At 36.2% G+C, this 23483-nt stretch overlaps 1 protein-coding gene across 1 annotated transcript in view; it reads right to left on the bottom strand.

Moving 5' to 3' along the window:
• Nucleotides 1-23483, bottom strand: part of ANO6 (anoctamin 6) — a 194223-nt gene that overhangs the window by 14237 nt on the left and 156503 nt on the right. The window contains 6 exon segments of the mRNA XM_049783882.1: nt 3984-4114; nt 8316-8413; nt 8568-8737; nt 9678-9903; nt 16194-16271; nt 18417-18559. Coding sequence (XP_049639839.1) covers nt 3984-4114; nt 8316-8413; nt 8568-8737; nt 9678-9903; nt 16194-16271; nt 18417-18559 — 846 coding nt within the window.

The raw sequence follows: 23483 nt of genomic DNA, 5'->3' as shown, positions 1-23483 counted from the left end.
CTTTGTAGTATATCTTCAAGTTAGGTAATGAAACCATCCCCCATACCCAGTTTTTTGTTTTTCAGTATGGTTTAAGCTATCCAGAATTTTTCATAACTAATCTTTCATAATCTTTATAACTAACTGTCCTAAATCCTTAAAGCATATTGTCTGAATTTGGATAAGGATTGCATTGAATCTATATAGTAGCTTAGGAAAGATGGTCATTTTGATAATATTGATTCTTCCAATCTGTGAATATTGAATATTTTCCTATCTCCTTAGGCCTTTGATTTACTTCATGTTTTAAAGTTTTCATGATATAGGTCTCTCACCTTTTTTGCTAAATTAATTTGTATATACTTGATGGTTTTTGACACTTTATTTTATAGAATAAGCTCTTTAATCTCTTTCTCCTCAGAGTCATTATTTGTAAAAGAAATGCAAGTGATTTTTGTTCATTGACTTTGTAGCCAGCCAATTTGCTGTATTTGTTATTATTTTAGGAGCATTTCTGTGGACTCTTTAGTCTTCAATATATATTATCATGCCATCTGAAATAGAGATAATTTGATTTCCTCGTATCTAATTTGGGTTTCTTTGATTTCCTTCAGAGGAAATCATTTCTTTGATGTCCTTCATAGACATCTTTCCTTGTGCCTTATCTCAGTGGGAATGCTTTCAAGTTTTTCACGATTAAGAATAATATTTTTGGTGCTTGTGCTTATTGTTGGAGTCCTCACGGGATATTTGACACTTCTTTTTGTACTGGTGGAATGTTTCACCTTTTTTCTCTCCTTCATTTCTCAAACCGATGTTGAGAGCCTCTGGAAGAATTCCACTTATTTTCGGCATATTAGACTTTTACCCCAGTTTATTACTTTTCTCTCCTTTAAACAAAACCACGTAACTTGAACTAGCTAGTCCTGCCCCCCCAATTAGAGGGGGAAACAAGGGAGACACCAGGACCAAATAGGTGCAAGACTACTATGCAGTAGGCTAGATACAGAGGAGACCACACATCCTAGCTACCCTGGGGGTGAGGGAAGAGGATATGGGTGGTAGGACAAAAACGGAGGTGTAGGGAGGACAATTTGGTGATGGGAATTCCCCCTGATTTTATGTAAATATGTACCTAAAATATCATTGTCAACAATATGTAAGCCAAAAATAAAAAAAAAAAAAGAATAATACTGATTACTGTTTTTTACTATGTAGCTGCCACCATCATAAAGTTCCTTCTACCCTATTTTGATGAGGTATTTTAATTATGAATGGATATTGAATCTTGTCAACTGCATTCTCTGCATCAATTGATATGATCATCTGATTCTTATCATTTTTTTTAGTAATATGTCATGTTATGTTAATTGACTTGTGTATAGTGAACCATCTTTGTATCCCCAAGATGACACCCACTTGATCATGACATACTTTTTTGACGTGCATTTGGATTCGATTTGCTAAGATTTTGTTGAGGATTTTTGCATCAATGTTCATCAGTGAGACTGGTCTGTAGTTTCCTCTCTTGGTAGTATTTTTGTCAGCTTTGGCTATCATCATAATGTTAGCTTCTTAGAAGTTGTTAAGGAGGTTAAGGAGGTCTCTTTTCAATATTTTGGAGGAGTTTAAGGATCAATAGCAGTAATTCTTTCTGAATGTTTGATAAAACTTGCTGTAAACCCATCTGGGCCATGACTTTTTTATTCTTGGGGAGATTCTTAAATACTGTTTCAATGTCCTTACTTGTGATTGCTTGTTTAGGTGATCTACTTCCTCCTCAGTCAATTATATATTATATATTTATAGAAATCTTCCCATTTCTTCTGGTTGTCTAGCTTAACAGAGTCAAGTTGTTCATAGTAACTTCTCATGATGTCTGATTTCTGGGAATTCCACTGTTCTCTTTCATTTCTGATCTAATTTATTTGAGCTCTTCTTTTTTTTTTTTTTGTGAGTTTTGCCAATGAAGGTTTGTGAATCTTGTTTATTCTTTTGAAAATCCACCTCCAAACACAGATTCTTTGTGTTGTTTTCTTGTTTTCATTCACTTTGATTTTTACTCTGGTTTTAGTTATTTCTTTTTTTCTTACTAGTGTTTGGATTCCTTTGTTGTTTGATGTGAACCTTTAGGTTGTCGATTTTATCATTTTCTTCTTTCCTTGTGTAGGCCTGTATCACTGTGATTTTCCTCCTAAGTATTGCTTTTCTTTGTCCCATAGATTTTTGTTACCTTATTTCTTCATTATCATTTGTCTCAAGGAATTTGTTTGTGTTTACTAAATATACCTCTTACCTATCGCAGTGCTCCCAGCCTTCTATCTACATGTTTATTACTTGTTTAGGATACTTGGTATTACCTCCTAAAATCCCTCCTACTAAATGGGCCACACTCAATGTGCCTTTCCTTTTTTGCTGCCACTTTATCATCCAGAGATACAAGCTGTTCTCTTATTTACAAATACTCAGATGTAAACTAAATTATGACAACATAACTCTTTATTCAATGCCATTTGGCAAATCAACAAGCAGAAAAATATACTCTGCTTTTCAGTTAAAAAAATAAGTTTGAGTATGTATGAAGATATTATTATTATTATGTCGACAATAGCTTCAATTAGAGAGTTACAATTAATAAGCAAGTCTCCTTCAATTCTTTTCAAAACAACTACAATCAATCATCCAAGTAAGCAAGCTTCTAAATTATGTATGCAGCTACATCCATAGTTAAACCTGGCTATATAAAACATAATAAAAAGCCAAAATAAAATTCAAATCAGGTTATGTACTGCAAATATTAATGACTGAAGAAACTATCAACCTTCTATTAGCTGGAGAATGCATATGTGTTTCCACATATTATATTACAAAATTTTAATAAAATCAAACCAATTGCTTTGTATGTATAGAATATGACTTAATAAAAATGACCCTCTATCTGCAGACTTGAAAACAGCAACACATAAGAATGTTTTTGGAAACCTGTAAATCTGTTTTGATATTCAAATAAGCTCCCTTTTCTATTTTTTTCAGCTTAAGATAATTTAAATTTAATGGACTAGTTAGGCGAAAGGATACAGATATAAAACACATAAATTGTTAGTCTTCAATTAGATGTATGTCATGCGTAATAGGAAAGATGATGTTTATTGTTTTTGTTTTGTTTTTGGGTCACACCCCGCAGCGCTCAGGGGTCACTCCTGGCTCTACGCTCAGAAATTGCTCCTGGCAGGCTCAGGGAACCATATGGGATGCTGGGATTCGAACCACCATCCTTCCGCATGCAAGGCAAATGCCTTACCTCCATGCTCTCTCTCTGGTCCCAGATGATATTTCTTATGGAAATAAATTTTTAGATAGTTCCACTTAAAGGTGACTAAAGACTCAAAATTCAGTTCAACTAAAAATTAATCAAACCCAAACAAATGCTATACCACTGGATAAAAAAATCATGTGCTAAATCTTAACTCAAGATCAACGAAATAAAGTGTTCTGATAGCTATCAGGTTACTGAAGCAATCACGCAGGTGCTATTGGCTAGAAGAAATAGACATGCTATTTCAGGAGTAGAGCATGAAAGGATAAGTCTGTGATCAATAGAGCCATTATGATGTTTTCAGGCCTGGTCTACATGTTTACTTAATTGACTCACCTCAGAAGTTTTATCATCCAACAGCTGTGCTTGCATGGCCTCTAGCCCAATCAAAATTACATGTGATATAATTTGAAGTTGATTTTGAGCAAACATAGTTAGAATGCCCAAAGAGGATGCATTTTGATGAATTCTGCATTTCACTGTAGCTTCTAGCACATAAATACTGACCATGATACACACAGTCACTTTATATGAAAACCTGGCTGTAAAATTTTAGCTACTGGAGAAAAATGTGTTCTACTTTAGTCCTGTACACTCGACAATCATTTGGCTCAATACCTTATGCTTTTGGGATCCAAATCATGATCTCAAAGTAAGTTATAGGATCTAAAACGTTTTGACAACTTACTCATTTCAAGGTATTCATAAAATAAGCCCAGTCTGCCCATGAGCTGCAGATGGTAGTCCTGTTCCCATCGAGGGGTTGACTTTTCTGTTCCAGATACTGTGCGACATCGTCCAATTAGGTTCTTGACCCAGCTGCCAGAAAGATCAAATTGTAAATTAAGTATAATCAGACCAAGGTCATAAAAGTGTTTTGGTGAGACCTCAAAATGAATACAGAATCTTTCTGGGAAATTAAAACTTTTTATGAATTTCTTTCTATTTCTGTAACAAGAAGTGCTCATTATTGTCCTTGAAGTCTGGATTTTCTCTGGGGTTGATGCTAATGCTGGGATAGCTATTTTGACTGCATGAGATTCATTGCGGAAATTCTACCAAATGTAAATATTGTATACTTCTCCTGGCCAATGTTACAAGATAAGTTCCATAAGGTTTTAGCAGTTTAGCATAGCAGCATCATAGTTAATTGTCCTTTACTAAGTCATTATAAAGAGTATAGTGTAGCATGAAGCTCTTTTTCTACCATATTTTCTTATATTTTCATTTTATTTAACCGAAAACTAAAGACAAATTACCAATACTGTTTAGAACATTCCATTGCATTTTTACTTGCTAATTTCGAATATGACCATCCCTCTCTATCTAACCTTATTTAATTTATTAATTTAAAATTATTTAATTTTCAAGGACAATGCTCATAAATTTATAAGGGATATCTGTATTTATATTTTTTGTTTGTTTTTGAGCCACACTCTCAAGTGCTCTGTTGCTCCTGGAAGGCAAAACAAAACAAACAAAAAAACAAAAGTAACACTAGCAGAATCTGAAATATTTAATAATATTTTCTGTAACAGTTTACCATAAAAATCTCAATCCAATCCCTGAATTTCTCCAGAGAGAGTTGTTAACACAACCCTGTGTTAGACAGAGTACTTCTAAATTGATAATAAAATGAAACTTGAGAGGCCAAAGGACTCTCTAGAATTTGTTATTTGCATCTAATAAAGAATTCATTGATGTGATAATGTTATGTATTTGATTTATGTGAACTATTCATTCACTCAATTTAATGTGAGGTGTTTTCTTTTTTTTGGGGGGGCACACATCCGGTTATGCTCAGGGGTTACTCCTAGCTATGCGCTCAGAAATCACTCCTGGCTTGGTGGACCATATGGAATGCCAGGGGATCAGGGATCGAACCATGGTCTGTCCTAGGCTAGTGTTTGCAAGGCAAATGCCATACTGCCTGTGCCACCGCTCTGGATCCTAATCTGAGTTTTTATTTTTTTTAATGTGCCTTCTAAATGCCAGATACTGATCAAGTGTTAGAAAAAACCCCAAATGAAACATGGAGCTTACTGTTAGGTATGCTTTTTTTTCCCAGTTACACCTGGTGATGTTGGGGATTATTTTTTATATAACATCTTTTTTTTTTCTCTTTATTTGGATATCTTGATTACATAAATGATTGTGATAAGGTTTCAGTCCTATAAAGATCACCCCTCTTCACCAGTGCAACATTCCCGCCACCAAAGTCCCAAATCTCCCTCCATCCCACCCCACCCCCACCTGTACTCCAGACAGGCTTTCCAGTTCCCTCATTCATTCACTTGATTATGGTAGTTCTCAGTGTAGTTATTTCTATAACTGTGCTCACCACTCTTGTGGTGAGCTTCATGGAGTGAGCTGGTGTTCCAGCTCTCCTCTAATTGTCTCTGAGGATTGTTACAAAAATGACTATCTTTATTTAAACATCTTGATTACAAATATGATTGTGATTAGGTATCAGTCCTGTAAAGAACACCCCCCTTCACCAGTGCAACATTCCCACCACCAATGTCCCATTACTCCTGGCTCTGCACATAGTGCAAGGAAGCACATCTGGATGTGCCTCTCCCTTCCCTCCAAAGAGAAAAATATTTCAGCGAACAAATTTCCTGTGAATCAATACATATTTAGGAAAATACCCTTCCCCCTAAAATTTTAAAATAAAAATAGAAAATAGCGGGGCTGGAGATATAGCATGGAGGTAAGGCGTTTGCCTCTCATGCAGAAGGTCAGTGGTTCGAATCCTGGTGTCCCATATGGTCCCCTGAGCCTGCCAGGAGCGATTTCTGAGCATAGAGCCAGGAGTAACCCCTGAGCACTGCTGGGTGTGACCCAAAAACCAAATAAATAAATAAATAGAAAATAGCTCACGTGCAATAAATTAGTCATAACAATTTAGTGTTTATTAATTAATTTCTTTCAAAAAATTCTTTTTTAATAATCTGAGTTAAGAATAGCTACTATTCAATTTATTTCATATAGAAATACTGTAATTTATACATGGCCCACTTTTATTTATTTGGAAAAATTTGAGTATAAAATCACTAAAGGTTAAGGGTTTATTTTACTATGTAATTTAAAAGACAAACATTAGTTTCATGTAAGACCATAAGAATCCATTTTTTTGTGGGGGTGTATGGTGGGATAGAAAGGTGGGGGAATAGGAATGGATTCATCTTAATATGATGAATACTCTGAGGAAATACTCTGAGGAAAAAGGTGAAAAAAACCTTGAAGGACACCTTGGACTCTAGGTCTTTGCAATACAAATAGAGGAAAAAAGAAGTTAATGTTTCACAAAGAAAATTAATGGAAATATCATAATGGGGGAGAGAAATAAGAAAGGAAGAGAAGGAACTTATATGTGGTGTGTTGAGGCAGAGTTGGAGGGCAATGCAAAATGGCAATATATTGGAGCCCTATTTAAGAGAAAAATGATTAAATAAAACAAACAAAAAAATCCAGTTAGACCCACCCCTCCCACAAACTCATATTATGGGATAACTAATGTAAAGGGTAGGTTTAAAAACAAATCTTGAAATTGAAGTAGACTAGGTTATTGTTAGAAAGAAGCACATTTGTGAAAGGCAAAACAAAAGAGAACAAGGGGTCAGTGAAAATTCAGGCTCTGAATTATTTGAAAAGGTAAAGGTAGTAGATAGAAAAATATCCTCTGTACAAAATGTCCATAGTTTAGTTCTCTCCCAACCTTCCAACATAAGGGATATGGAAGGTTGCATAACAGATGGGGAATTAATGATTCCATAACGAGTTAAGGATGCTAATAAATTAATTTGAAAGATTGATCGGGGGATAATTAAGTTGAATCAATGTAATCCAAGAACACTGAATGTGGAAAAGTGGCAGAAGAGAAGAGAAATATAACTACGTGTAACATTGCTGACTTTACAATGGAGAGAGTTCACAGGCCAAGGTGTGTAGGTGACTTTAACGTTTAAAAGCTAGAAAATGAAAAACAAACAATCAAATGGATTTACCAGAGACTCTTCAGAATTTTTTCAACAGTTTGAACTTAGTGATTGATCCTCAAAATAAATTTCTAATATTTGATATAAATAAGGGTTAAGTTAAGCCACAATGTGAAAAGGACAGTGGAACTTCAGTTAATATATGATCTTAATTTTTTAGGTAAAGATCAATGGTTCATAACCCTGTAACCACATAACCATTATTTTAGGTAATTATGTTCTTAAAAATTATGTAATATGTGTCGTAGGACCATAAGAGGCCTTCTACTTTTAAAAGCATGTGATTTAGACTCATTTTATCTTAGATTTGAATCCACAGTGTCCTCTCTTGTAATGTGGATTCGGTTTAATTATTTAGTTTCTTTTATTTATTTATTTTTTTTTTTTGGTGGGTACATCCGGCAGTGCTCAGGGGTTATTTCTGGCTTTGTGCTCAGAAATTGCTCCTGGCATGTTCAGTGGACCATATGGGGTACCGGGAATCAAACCCAGATCTGTCCCGGGTTGGCATCGTGCAAGGCAAATGCCCTACTGCTGTGCTATTGCTCTAGCCCCTATTTAGTTTCTTTTTAAGCCATAGAAGATTCACTTGTGAAAAATTCTGAAGACAAATATATTCACTTAATATAGTGACTATTACATAAATTCTCAACAAATTGTTATCACTAACTTTTAAATGCATGGTGTAAAGGAAATTGTAATGTAGATTGTAAAAGAAATTGTAATTGTAATGTTGTACAGACACCTTGTTCACAGCCCCAAGAAGGGCCAGAGCATAAAAGGCTGTGATCAGTCAGCCACCACTGATCAGATGATAGGATAAACTATTTTAGAAGGAATCACGTCTAAGAACCATTATTTAAAATTTATTTCTTAAATACCTGACACATTTATACTGTTGGTTGGACTGTCTTGTCTGAAAAACTTCATTAATGATAGAATCTATAGCATTCTAAAGATGAACTTGTAGCAAATGATTTGGTTGGGCTGCTCTATCCCCAGATAACACAGCTACTTACGGAAGTAACACCTCTTGTATGTTATTCCAGATCGCCTTTCCTCCCATGATTATTGTCAGCTGTGTTGTCAGTTCAAGGAGACAACCACCTGGGTCACACTGAAATGGTAAACAGAAAATATCATTTACATTTTAGCGAGATGAAACATGAAATAGTCCATAAATTTATTTTTTCTGATACTTTTCTGTTAAGGCTAAAAAAAAAAACCCAATAAACCCAAACCATTATTAAGATATAATTTTAAATTCATACCTCTTCATTTCTGTATTTTCCCAGCCAATACACAGGATCTCCTGGATAACCTACAAATTTGCCTTTAAAGAATGCTATGTAGAAACAGGAAGAGTAATAGTTGACAAACTGGAATAAGAACATCTTCATGGTTAGGCTATTCTCGTAATCAGTCTGTGTCCTTGGAAGTTCTGTTGTTAAAACAAAGAAAATATTTAAAATTCTGAACAGTTTTTAGATCCTAATCAGAGACACTGATACATGAGCTAATATGTTAAAAGAAACAACAAAAACAAGTCAATAATGAAGTTTCCATTTTTAAGCAGTTTTGGCTTCCTTAATATAACGATTGTGTTGATTTCAAGTTTATACATTGCTATGAGATCTATTCACTCCATCCCATGAATGAAGTAAAAAACATAAGACACTTATTTCCCCAAAAAAATAATCCCAGAAAACTCCAAACCCCAAAAATCAGAAACTGCAGAGACAGTATAGGAAGCAAGACACTTGTCTTGCACCTGGCCAAACCCTGTTCAATGACCCTCATGGTAAGGTCATTCTCTCATTTTAGAATTTAAATAGGTCTGTTTTAGAAGATGACCACAGAACAAGTCATTCAGAGAATGACCCAGGCATATGCAGCATGTGGAAAGCACTTAACTTTGGCCACTAAGCAGCTGACTGGGATATGAGCCAAAGATGATGAGAAAGGAGCTATATTAATATGAATAGCATGGGAAAAGACATGTAACAGTGTGATTACTTGTCCTTTCAGCAACAGAAGAGCCTATCTGCCATGGAAACCATGACCCTGTCCCACTTACCTGCAATAAAGACATGATTTATTTTCATCAGGAGGGACATGATGTAATACAATTGAAAATGTTATTCAGCACTCATCTGTTTACACAGATCTTGAACATTATGGTTGTCTTTGTTCTCACTCTTTTACTAATACATATGGTAAATAAGTTATAGTGTGTGTAACCTAGAAAAAATATTTACACTCAAAAGTTTTCAAAAAAGTACCAGCATCTTGGAAATGAAACTGAATGAGATATTATCTTTATTCTCTCCTAGATTCTACCACATATCTTAAAAATAAACATGAATATAGGAGGATCTTACCAAAGTTAGTGATCATGATTGCCACTTTTTCATATATGATATTCAAAATCATGATGATAATAAAGCTGATGATGGAAGCTGTGATGGACGTGGCTGTCTGTGGGGTCAGATACTTCTGGATTGGGTCCGTTTCAGTAAAGTTTGTGGGAAGTTTTGAAGAAAATACAATGAATACAGAGAGTCTATAGACAATGATTCCAATAACTGATGCGATGATCAATAGAATCTAAAAGGATAATACAAAGGCATGAGGCTCGCCAATAATTATATTTTTACTCTGAAAGAGCTGGTGCATAAGTAAAGTGATGTGAACCCCACATGGCTGAAACAGAGAGGCATGCTAAATATGAAGGAAAGAAAAGTGATGATGAAAACCCACAATGTACTGCAAAATGTTAACAATAGGATAAACGACAGGCAGTGAACAAGAAATACATTGCAACTCTATACTTTGTGCAATTTTTCTGCATATCCAAAACTTCTCTGAAAAGGGAGTCAACTGAAACAAGAAAAACAGTCCAGGGAGTAACTCAGAGAAAAAAATGTGCCTGTTTTGGCAAAAGGAGGTCACAAATTCAATCTCTGGTGTTGCCCACATGCGATAGATACATAGGTACAGTCCAGTGACTCTGCTTTCTCAAGCCTCCATAATATACACCTAAAACTCAAGTGTCTCTCATTGAAAGGTGTGACCACATTGAGATAAGTATAAGTAGCTCAATTAAAGAATGCAATCTTGGCAAGCACCGTGTCTGCATGTGTTAAGTACTGCAACTAGGCATATCAGCCCCTCAATGAGCAGCAAAACCAAATGTACAAACACTAGAATCAAGTACATGGGGTCCCAGGTCACTGCAACAAAGCATCGGAAGAGAAAGGAAAAAGAGAGTACCGTATTTTCGGCGTATAAGATGACTGGGCATATAAGACAATCCCCTACTTTTCCTGTTAAAATATAGGGTTTGGGCTATATTTGCCATATAAGACTACCTCTCTTTTAAAGCACACCAAATGGAAATTAGAAAACGTAAGAGAAAAAGAATAGAACCCTCAAAGGTTAACAGTATATGTTTAATAGACTAGACTTTGGAGTGCCAACAATTATTTTACATTTGTCATTTGTAGTGAGTGACTATGAAATTTTAATTGTGATCTACATTGAGATCAGGGAGAGGGGGTCCTTCAAGAGCAGCTGGCTGAGTTACAGTGATTAATAGGACAGCTAGAGGGAGAAAGAGCACCTCCTCTGTGTCCCATAAAAGCTGAACAGAGGACTGAGCACTGGAAAGCCACATACCCAGCGGTTGGATAAGATGTGGCACTCGGTAACACAGCACTTCTGTTGCACTGAAAGATGAATCAGGACAAGCAGAGGACTGAGTGATGATGCCTGGCAGTTGGATGGGATGCAGTGGTAAGAGAGGGGCGGATCACTTGTCCCTGAAGCTGGAGTAAATTTCAGCATGTCATATACCAGTGTATAAGATGACCCCCGACTTTTAAGAAGTTTTTCATGGGTTAAAAAGTCATCTTATAGCCAGAAAATATGGTATGTCTTTAGTTATGGTAAATATGAAATGATTTGATGCATGTCTGGCAAAAAAAAAAAAGTCTGTGTGATAGCAGAAGCAGTGAAACATTTGTCTATAGTCATGTCATTATTTAGTTTATGAATGTGGTTTTTGCAGATATATAATCCATTAAGGATGTTGTATTTTATCATAAAATTTATTACAGGTTCTGGGGCCAGAGCAGTGGTGCAGGGCATAAGGAATCTGCCTTGCTCGCACTAGCCTAAGGTGGACCATGGCTCGATCCCTCCGGTGTCCCATATGGTCCTCCAACCCAGGAGCAATTTCTGAGCACACAGCCAGGAGTAACCCCTGAGCGTCACCGGGTGTGCCCCACCCCAAAAACAAAACAAAACAAAAAAAAAGAATTTATTACAGGTTCCATGGCCAACCAATATTTGCTTTTATTTTAGTCCCTGAACAGGGCCAGTGAGGCTGCAGAAGTGTTACCTGATGAAAATGGCGAGTCTCTACTGAGACAAGCTTTACATTTCTCATGCAGTCAATACAAGACTCCTTTCACTAATCTACTTTGGTTTCATTACAGAAGCCAATTATAAGTGGAGGTATCTGAAGCATATTTTGCACAAGGTATGATCTCATTTGGTAGCCAGACAGGTTTTCTCTGGCCACAAAATAATACACATTAAAGGCTCCTCACTACCACTTCAGTACTTTAAATGCTGGGCCAACCAGCATCATTAAGGGGCTACCCCTGGCTTGGTGCTTAAATGTAGATCTTGGCAGTGCTTGGGGAACGATGAGGTGGGCTTTTTACATGCAGTGGGCTATTTTCTGAGCCCCAAAGAGCCCATAAAGGATGATTTTTCCTATAGTATTTTTATAGAAGTTTTGCAGAAAAGACAATAAAACTCAGAAGTACTCTCTAATGTGTCTACTAGACCATGAGAGTGAAAAGCTACAAAGAATGGGAGCATAAGATCCAAGTCTGATATTGTGTTATGTAAAGTAATAGAGGGAAGTTGAATTGCTCCTTGGGGAGAATAGTGAAGTCAGGGACAAGCCTGATCTTGTAGCTAAACTCTTGCATTTGAATTCAAGTTCTGTCACTATGAAGGAGCTTATACAAATTATTTAGCCTTTTAGGACTTTAATTTTCTTAGCCATATAATGGAAAGGTATTAACAGTAAGTAATTCTTCATCAGTTATATAATTTGCAAATATTTTCTTCCACTCAATTCATTCAATGCCATTCATTCCATTTCACTTGGTGATGGTTTCTTTTGGAGACAATGGCATTCACCTGGAACTTATAAAGTCAATATTGTCTTAAAATTACTTAAAAATAGCATGAGGGCTGAAGAGATAGTATGGGGATTAAAGTGCTTGCCTTGCATGCTGTGGGCTCTAGTTCAACCCATGGCACCACATGTTTCCCCTTTCCATCCACCCTATTCCCCACCCATCCACCGGAGAGGCTGGGGTAAAACCTGGCACTGTTTCCCTCAGATTGTAACACCAGCCCAAGGACCAAGAGCCAAGATTCCCTGAAAGGGCCCTGGTGCCTCCTAAGCACTTCATGGCTGGGAGAGCCTCCCCGATTACTGTCCCCCAAATGGGAAATAGCAACTAATTCATAGGATTGTTTTGAGGATTCAATACATTACTAAGGGGCTTAGAATATAAGTACACAGAAAGCACTATATAATTTAGTATGGTGGTAGAATGCAAAATATTAATAGCCTTAAAAATTTTAATGCCTTTAGTTTGAAGAGGAGGCAGGATGGCTCCTTCTCTAATCTCTCTCATTATCACCTTTTTTCTGAATTAAGGTTTAATACTTATGAAAGTAGTAAATTTATGAATGAGTGCTAGCAAAGATCGAGCTAAATGTTTTCAAGAAGGCAAACTCAGCCTTCTTTTTCAGCAGAAAATACATAGGTAGGGCATTTAGATAGAATGTATTTAAGATATTATCTCTGGGGGCCAGAGTGATAGTACAGTGGGTAGGGTGTTAGCCTTTTATGTAGCTGACCCAGTCTCATCCCCAGCACTCCATATGGTCCTCTAAGCCTACCAGGAGTGATTCCAGAACTCAAAGCCAGGAGTAACCCTGAAAATTGCTGGTTGCAGCCCAAAAACTAAACTTTAGGGAGAAGGAAAAATTCCCCTGCCATCTTTGTTCGAATCTGATTACATACTACATACATATACTACATATATTGAGAATAAAAGAATACTTTTAATATGATGCAGTGTTTGCATATTAAAATAACATCACTGACTGGAGATATTGCTCATGTTGTATAGCACTTCCCTAATATGTTTGAAGCCGTGAGTTCAATTCCTGGTGATCTCAACATAGTCAAGCCTAGTACTACATATAAAAATTTACATATTTTGAGATCGGAGTGATAGCACAGAGATAGGGCATTTGGCTTGTACACGGCAACCTGGGACAGACTGGGGTTCAATTTCTTGCATCTACTATGGTCCCCTGAGCCTACCAGGAGCAGTTTCTGAGCACAAAACCAGTAATAATCCCTGAGTGCTACCAGGTGTGGCCCAAAAACCAAAAAAAAAAAAAAAAAAATCCCCAAAACCAATAACCCCAAATTTACATATTTGGCCTGGAAGATTGATCAGGAATCAGAGATAAATGTCTTGCATGCACAATAACCCAAGTTCAATTTCTAGATACTGCAAGACTCCTGAGCACTCTAGGTCCAGGCCTGTTGAGTCCAGGCACTGCCTGAATGGCAGCTAGACCTGAACAGCATCATATTCTGGCACTAAATCATCTAGTCTGTCTGATCTAGTATTACAAGCATAGCCCTTAGACACCATTCTAGTAAGCCTCCTCCCCGTTTACTTTTTCATTTTATTCTTTTCTAAGGTCTGAAATAACCACAATTATATACCACAAAGTAATGTCATCAATACTTATCAAAAATATTTAAGAATACTTGTTCATATCTATATATTCAGATGAGTATATGTGTAATTAATACATGTAATATTCATCACTGCCATTTGTCACTTAAAGTTATTTTTCGATGAAAAAATTTAAAAGTGTAAGTAGTGGATTAAAGCATGTAAGTTATTTTAAACTTAAGTTTTTAGTAATTCTGAAATGTTGCCCAACTACTTTCCAAGAAGGCTACAGCTGGTGAATATAAAATCCCAGTAGTTTACTATGAGGCTACTGTATTTTATCTGTACAGACGTTGACCACTCTCATGAGTGGTGAAAAAAATTGGGTCTCTTTAATGTGCATGGATTGAATTACTTTCAATTCTTGGCATCTTCCATGATATTTATTTCCTTTCCTAAATTAAGTATTCTTGTCTCTGACACCTAGACTATGGTGTGCATCTAAGAAGAGAGGGACTCTGCCTAATTTGCTAAATATTTTGTCTGGTACTTATTTAAATTTGGAATGCTTTTACTGTTTGTAAGCATTTCAATAGTTTCCTCTACCCATCTATTGCTAGTAAATTTAGAACGTCTTTTATGGTTTAAATAGTTATCACATATTTGTCAACATTTATTACGAGGCTATTAATGACACTATCTTACAAAAATGTTTCTGAGTGTGGCTCATAGCATGGTATCAATCTTTACTTTATTGTCAAATAGTGATCAAGTGTTCAATGATTATTTTCTGAGTAATCTTTATTTATCCTATTGATTTATGGTCCTCTGTTCTCTCATATATTACTCTTGAGATAAGTTTCATTCTTGTTCTTTAATCTGACTACTCTTGAGTCAATAAAACTAATGACTAATCATTCTATTTCTAAAATGATTTTATTAATAAGTACAAAATTAGAGGCTGGAGTTATGGCACAGCAGTAGGGCCTCTGCCTTGCATGTCACTGACCCAAGTTCAATCCCTGGCATCCCATATGGTACCTTAAACCAGCCAGGATTAATTTCTGAGTGTATATCTAGGAGTAATGCCTAAGCACCGCTAGGTATAGTCCAAAGACAAAACAAAACAATGAAAAATTAGAATAGGGGCCGGAGAGATATCATGGAGGTAAGGCGTTTGCCTTTCATGCAGGAGGTCATCGATTCGAATCCCGGCGTCCCATATGGTCCCCCGTGCCTGCCAGGAGCAATTTCTGAGCGTGGAGCCAGGAATAACCCCTGAGCACTGCCGGGTGTGACCCAAAAAGGACACACACACACACACACACACAAAATTAGAATAGTAGAATAAATTCTAATATATCTTTTATTCAGTATAATTTAAAGTTTTATAGAATCCTTTTTAGTTTCTATGTTTCTTTTGATAATAAGATAAGATAAGATCTTTTCATTAAATTTCTAAATTTCCAGCCATTTTATTTTAGCTGCTGCTTTAGAATTTTATTTGTATATGTGTGTATTGGGTGGAGGGTGGCTGGGCCACACCTGGTAGTGCACAGGACATACTTCTGACTCTATATTTAGAGGTCACTCTTGGTGGTGCTCAGGAACCATGTGTAAAGGATAGAAGCCAGGTTAGCCAGAAGCAAGGCAAGAGTCCTAATCACTGTACTACTTCTTTGGCCCATTTTAAACTTCATAAAAATCTCCTAACTGGTCTCTCCACCAGCAACTAGAAAATCCTGAATGACGAGTCTGACTTAAGCAGATGAAGTGAAAGGTACTGGAAAAATCACAATAAACAAATATTCTGAAAACTTGAGTCGATTCATGCAGTGGCTTTGTAATTTTTCAGACAAAGGGCCCTTTTTGAGGCTAGAGATTTCTGGCTTCCACTATTACTTTCCTTAATGTGTATAATTGCATAGTAGATTGTTTTTGAAATAAGTTGGGATATAACTCTGTGGTAGAACACTTGCTTTACAAGAATGAGACCTAGGCTTGATCCCTGGCACAGTATGATTTTTAAGCACTGCTGAAAATGACTGCATGAGCACTACTGGGTGTGTACAAACCAAAACAAAGCAAATATTTGAAAAAGATGCTTACCCAGAAAAAGACAGCACTTGCACAGAGGGTTATCCGTATACATTTCCCCCAGGTAGTAAAGGGAACACGTTCTTCTTCCTAATTAAAACAAATACACTTTTGTTAAAAGGATTAAAATCAGTATTTTTTTCTTTGAACCTGCCACTAAATTCTATGTTTATTTTATCTTTTACAATTAGTTTTCAAAGATAGTTTCCTTACTTAATTAATTCAAGAGTACATTCAAAAACAGAATTGCTTTATTTGTTTCAATATATTTTTAATATACGAGCATGAATAATGAACTGTTTATTTGTATAACCCAGCCTCAGGTGATGCCTGTCTAAAAATGCCTAGCTGTCAAGCTACATTTCTGAACTTGTTTCAGCACAGAGACTGTAAAAGATACTTTACAAATGCCTAGAAATACTAGGTATCCAGGATGTTTCTTAAAATTCATTCACATATTAATTTATAAGAATCAAAAAGCCTTAGTTTTCATTTATAGCTTGTGAGTACATCTAAACTTTCAAGGGGAAGATTAATATTACTCAATATTTACCCGGATTAAAGGAACAGCTCTTACTTTGAGCCAGGTTCTAGTCTAAGTAAACTTGATTAATCCTTACTACAATCCTTACTACAAGGATATAGAACAACTCTACAGTATTATTCCCACTTATAGCGGAGGCTACAATGGCAGAGAAAAGTTAAATAATCTATCCAATATCAAATCTGTGTTTGGATTTGAACTCAGCCATCTAAGTCTTTAACTAAAGAAGCATGTATTAGCCAAAAAAATAAAGAAAAATGAGGCAAAAGATAAGGGAAAATAACCTTCACCTTTAGTTTTTAAGTATGAGATGTCTAAGGAAATTTGCAATATTAGTTGTCAATTTACTTTATAATTTTTCGTTGTTATTTTGGACCATACCTGGCAGTGCTCAGGGCTTACTTCTCCTGGCTGTTTACTCAAGAATCACTTGTTGGATCATGAGTGGTGCCGGGGTTTGAACCTAGTTAACTGTGCAAGGCAAGCATCTTACCCATTGTACTACAGCTCAGGTTCTTATTAGTTGGGAATTTAAAACCTGGATTAGCAGGATCAAATCACCAAATTATCTTTCCATTTCTATTTTTCTTATGCACCTAATATTATAAGCATTTTTCCTTATATTATAAGCATTTTTGATACTCAAAACATTATCATGAGCATCTAATTTTTGTTCTATGCTTCAACTTCAACAACACATGTTTTGACCCCATTTCCATAATTAGCAGTGGTAACTACTCATAATAGGGATTATCTGTAACTTGATATCTTGCAAAAGAAAAAGGTCACCTTCTGTGGATAACTGACCTAATTATTTTCCATTTATAAAATGAGGAGGTGGAACTTCTCTCTCAGTCCCTTTTAATGTTGACATTCTGTCAGCCTACGATTTGATTGATAAAATATAGGGTTGAGTACATTTTTAGATGCTCAAAATTCATATAATTTCAGACAGTAAAAGCATTTTATTTTCAAGAGATGGCCATACTCAGAGCTGACTATCCTTATGCTGATGACTGTTAGTACAATTTCCTGTGTTGATAAAAAATAGCAGTAATGCAGATGCATCAAAATTTATCTGTACTATCTTCAGAATATTTATTTATGTATATAGCTTTGTTATCTGTTTTTGTAATGGCAATAAGCAGCAGTGAATTTTCCTGTCCATTGATATAAAATGCCTACTAGAGTGCCTGAACATAGGTGAAACCACAGATATTTCCTTTTATTACTCCAACCTCCTTTCTTCAGCTGTAGGTTGAGTCACGCTCATTGTGCAAATCTCAACCAGAAGGGGGAGCAGTGACTCAGATTTAGTGCAAGTCAAAGGAGCAGTAGGTTGGAAGAAAGGGAGCTGACATAACAAAGGTGCCTATAAAAAAAATTGAGAATCAACTATACAAAGCAATGTATCTTTCCTTGTACACAGAGTCTAATTTTTATCCATTTCTTTTTACTGGTGTCATCAAAAAAAAGGACATAAGTGCATCTTAAAAAGTATATTTATGCCAGAGTTTATTCCTTATTCATTTTATTTTGATGAAAAAGACCATTTTGGTTTCCTATAGCCTCCTTTACCTTTGTTGCAAAGAGAAGTCATTGGAGCAACAAAACACACACATACAAACACAAGCAAAATCATTTTCCCAGAACACACCCAGACAAATGCATCTAATTATCATTCTTTTTACCTGAGTGATCTCATTTATTACCACGTGAGTACATTGAGCCTCGTATTCTGGCCGGGGTTGTTCTTCTTGCTGTAACTCAACAGTGTCCCATTCATACTCGAGTTCTGCCTGGCGTCGCTTCCAAAACTCCAAAAACAAGGTAACTAACACAGAGAGAGAGAGACAGAGAGGATCATGGATATCTTCAACGATGACGTATGTTTTTGAAATATATATTAAACCATGTTGTAAAATCCCTTATACTTTGGCATATACTCAGAGTCTAGTTGAAAGGTTGTACTAATATTATTAAAAAGGGAAAAGAGTTCATAGATTTTATTGAAGAAGTTAACTTATTCAAATTGTAAAAATAACCTAAAGTCTATCAGAAAGGTAATAAAGTCACAAGCAGGTGAATATGTCTGATGCTAAACTAACTGCGCCTTTCACTTATTGCCAAGAACTAAAAGATCTGTAAATGAATATTATAATTATTATAAAATATTATAAATATATAATATTATAATTCAAAAGCAATTTTGGTCCATTTTTAGTCCTTTTTTCCTATGCCCTTTATTTTCCCTACATACCTTCTTCCCTACATCCCTGTAGCTTTTTCCTACATCCCTTTCTTCCTTCCTAAGAGCTTGATGACTAGAGATGATTTAGCAGACCCCAAATATCTGTTTACCATCAAGTAAGCCACCCCAGATTAAAATAGTAATATACTTAAATAAAGAAAAATTATTTTTAATCTTGAATAAAATAATTTTAGATATGCTTATTACTTTTCAAGACTCCAAAAAGGAAATAGAAACATTAGATGTTAACTGAGAGTACAGCTCAGAGTAAATTCTGTAGGATATTTTTCTAATTGGACTGCAACTAATTTTTTCCTGTAAAGAAATTCTGGAATTGTGATATATTTATTTATATGTCTATATATATATGTGTGTATGTATGGGTATGGTGAGGTAACAGTGAACTATATTACTAGACCCCCCCCCCCTTATTTTTTCCTACTCTCTACTACGTATAGAATTTAAAAATAGAAAGTCAATTTTATTTCAAGGAGTTCTTGGGTGAGTGAAATTTATTCTTAAGAGGTATTTATAGCTGATGATCAAAGAATTGTGACAATAGTGAGCATAAATTTTTCTGAGCTCACAGAATAAAACATGTAAATCAAGATGAAAGATTTTTCCAGTGGGGGGGGCATCTCTGTGGTTTCAAATGACATTTGAGCAGGTGGAGGTAAAACCTTCAGGCCATTTTTCCCAGAGAGAAGGAGGAGTAATGGAGAAGGCCTAAAGAGGTCAGGTATATTCTGGGAAAGGCAGAGTCTGGCAGTGAGCAGCAGGTGTGATAAAAAATAAAAAGGGGCAGTCAGGTGAAGAGATCACAGCGACCACCATAAAAGGTTCATTCACCATGCAAAGAATTTCACTTTGACTTTGAGAAAACATTTACTCTTCCCAGGAGAGGTTAGAGGCAAGGTAATCCATGAAAAGCATAAAATAAGACCTCTTCAGCCAAGAGGAAATCAGGGATGCAGGACTAATTTCTCGTTTGAGCCAGGACTCCAATATCAAATTGTACTAGATATTTTCTAGTACCATTTTCTAAATTAAGAATAGCAAGAAGAGTTCCTTTCTCTCCACATCCCCGCCAACACTGCTTGTTCTCATTCTTTGTGATGTGTACCAATCTCTGTGGTGTAAGGTGGTACCTCATAGTTGTTTTGATTTGCATCTCCCTGATGATTAGTGATGTGGAGCATTTTTTTCATGTGTCTTTTGGCCATTTGTATTTCTTCTTTGTCAAAGTGTCTGTCCATTTCTTCTCCCCATTTTTTGATGGGATTAGATTTTTTTTTCTTGTAAATTTCTGTCAATGCCTTGTATATTTTGGAGATTAGCCCCTTATCTGATGGGTATTGGGTGAATAGTTTCTCCCACTCAGCGGGTGGCTCTTGTATCCTGGGCACTATTTCCTTTGAGGTGCAGAAGCTTCTCAGCTTTATATATTCCCATCTGTTAATCTCTGCTTTCATTTGCTTGGAGAGTGCAGTTTCCTCCTTTAGATGCCTGTAGTCTCAATGTCCTGGAGTGTTTTGCCTACATGTTGTTCTATATATCTTATGGTTTCAAGTCTGATATCGAGGTCTTTCATCCATTTTGATTTTACCTTTGTACATGATGTTAACTGGGGAGTCTAAGTTCAATTTTTTGCAAGTGGCTAGCCAGTTGTGCCAACACCACTTGCTGAAGAGCCTTTCTTTGCTCCATTTAAGGATTTCTTGCTCCTTTATCAAAAATTAGGTGATTGTATGTCTGGGGAACATTCTCTGATATTCAAGCCTATTCCACTGATCTGAGGGTCTGTCTCTATTCCAATACCAATCTGTTTTGATAACTATTGCTTTGTAGTAAAGTTTAAAGTTGGGGAAAGTAATTCCTCCCATATTCTTTATCTCAAAGGAATCTATTATGCTGAGTGAAATAAGTCAGAGAGAGAGACACACACACACAGAATGGTCTCACTCATCTATGGGTTTTAAGAAAAATGAAAGACATTCTTGCAATAATAATTTTCAGACGCAAAAGAGAGAAGGGCTGGAAGTTACAGCTCACCTCATGAAGCTCACCACAAACAGGGATGAGTTTAGTCAGAGAAATAACTACATTGTGAACTATCCTAACAATGAGAATGTATGAGGGAAATAGAAAGCCTGTCTAGAGTACAGTCAGGGGTTGGGTGGGGAGGAGGGAGATTTAGGACATTGGTGATGGGAATGTTGCACTGGTGATGGTGGTGTTCTTTACATGACTGAAACCCAAACACAATCATGTATGTAATCAAAGTGTTTAAATAAAATATATAAAAAAAAGAATCGCAAAAAAAGCAAATCTGAGAGATAATATGGTTCATTTTTATCAGGTATCTGTGGGCAGGTATAGCTTGAAAATCAGAGAAAGATTGGGACAGAACTGGGAATTTTTATTGCTTTAAATGTTAATTAGACTATAAACTCAGGGAATGAGGTGTAGTCCTCATCTTGGCTACAAGTGAGAAGTACCCAAGAGCTTTTTGAACACTGAGCCTAGGCACCAGCTCTTGAGATTCTGGATTAATGGTTTGAGTGAGACTTAGTCATTATTTAATATTCTTATAGTCTCTAGAAGCAATCAGGGTGAAATATCACTGGTGTAAGAACATGGCCTGCAGTTGTCAGACCCTGCAGTAGATGGCAGCCTGATATAAGGGGGAAATCTTGGTTGAGCCTATACATTTTGAGAAAGAATTATTTATTGAGTAAATATTGGTAATTATTTAAAAATGAACGATGCTTAATTTTATTATAAGTATTTAAGCATTGTGGAGACAAAGTTATTCACTGACGTTCAGTTATAGATTGTACACCACCCTTCACCAATGTCCCTAGCTTCCCTTCCATTACTCTACTCCCACCTGCCTCAAGAAATAAGTTTTACTTTTCTCTCATTTTCTTTCCTCTTTTTTTTTTTTAAATTTCTTTCCTCTTTTGACACGGTGGTTTGCACTACTATTAATGAAGAGGTACTATAAATACCACTCTATCCCCTTCCAGTACACAGTTCTTTTCCAGAGTGATCAGTTCCAACTATCACTGTCATAGTGGACCTTTCTCTAACCTAACTGCAATGTGGCAAGCTTCTTGCCAATGAATGATACTCCTGGTTCTTCTCTCTATGGTCTCTGACCATACTGTATTTTATTTTACTTTTTTTTGGTTTTGGGGCCACACCTAGTGATGCTGAGGGGTTACTACTGGCTATGTGCTCAGAAATCGCTCCTGGCTTAGGGGACCATATGGGACGCTGGGGAATGGAACCATGGTCCATCCTAGGTCAGTTGCATGCAAGGCAAATGCCCTACTGCTGCACTACCACTCCAGCCCCATACTGTATTTTATTAACCTTATATTCCACAAGTCAGTGATCATTTCACTAAGCATAACACTCTCCATATCCATTCACATATAAGCAAATTTCATGACTTCAGTTTTCCTAACAGCTGAGTAGTAATCCACTGTGTAGATGAACCACTGCTTTTTTACTCACTCATTGGTTCTCCAGCACTTGGATTGTTTCCAGATCCTGGCTATTGTAAATAGTGCTGTGATGAACATAGTAATACAGAGGGCTTTTCTGCATAGTGTTTTTGGGTTACTAGGTCATATCCTTAGGAGTGGTATTGCTGGGACATATGTAAGCTCAATTTATAATATTTTTTATAATATTCATGTTGTTTTCCAAAAAGGCTGCACAAGTCTCCATTTTTACCAGCAGTGTATGAGAGTCCCTTTCTTTCTACATTCGCACCAGCACTGGTTGCTTTTATTCTTTGTAATGTGTGCCAGTGGTGTGAGATGCTATCTCACTGTTGTTTTGTGAAATCATGGTTTTAATTAGCATTAGATTTGTAACTGCTGGTTAGTATTTCAACTTTCTAGGTCCTATTTCCTCCCTCAGGAAAAAGAAAAAAAAAAAAAAGAACTTCCTTGTAAAGCTGTTGTGATCTACATGACATTATATCTGTAAAACCCTCATGATATCTGAGGTAGCTGCTCTTAATCCCATATTAGATGTAAAGAAACAGAGGCACAGAAAGGATAAAATATTTGTTCAGAATTCTAGTACAGCAATAAGCAATCAGCCTCTGGCATTTTTTTTGGAACCAGAGTCCAAGTTTTTACTATCTGAGAAGCCAAGCATGCTATTCCTGGACTCAGAGGATCAGTGGCTATAACTGGATTTACTCACTGACATTCTCAGATCACCCAAATGTTCCAAACCCTTCAAGTTAACATGTGAGATAAATGTAGCTGACTTATCTATCAGATCACTGATAGCAGTTCATGGGAAGTTCCTCCCTCTTTGGTGTTCCTATACATCTCCTTCCCAGATTCACTGTTTATAGAGGAGACCATTTGTACTCCCTTCCCAGAATCTTCAAAAAAGACCCCTTGGACATATGGGTTCCTACACTTCATTAGCACAATTATTCCCACTATTTCACCTAGCTAAGACTATAGTGAAGGCAAGG

The sequence above is a fragment of the Suncus etruscus genome, chromosome 11, assembly GCF_024139225.1.
Source record: "Suncus etruscus isolate mSunEtr1 chromosome 11, mSunEtr1.pri.cur, whole genome shotgun sequence".
Classification (NCBI taxonomy): Eukaryota; Metazoa; Chordata; class Mammalia; order Eulipotyphla; family Soricidae; genus Suncus; species Suncus etruscus.
The sequence above is the reverse complement of the archived record's forward strand: the minus strand, read 5'-3'. Positions and strand labels throughout refer to the sequence as shown.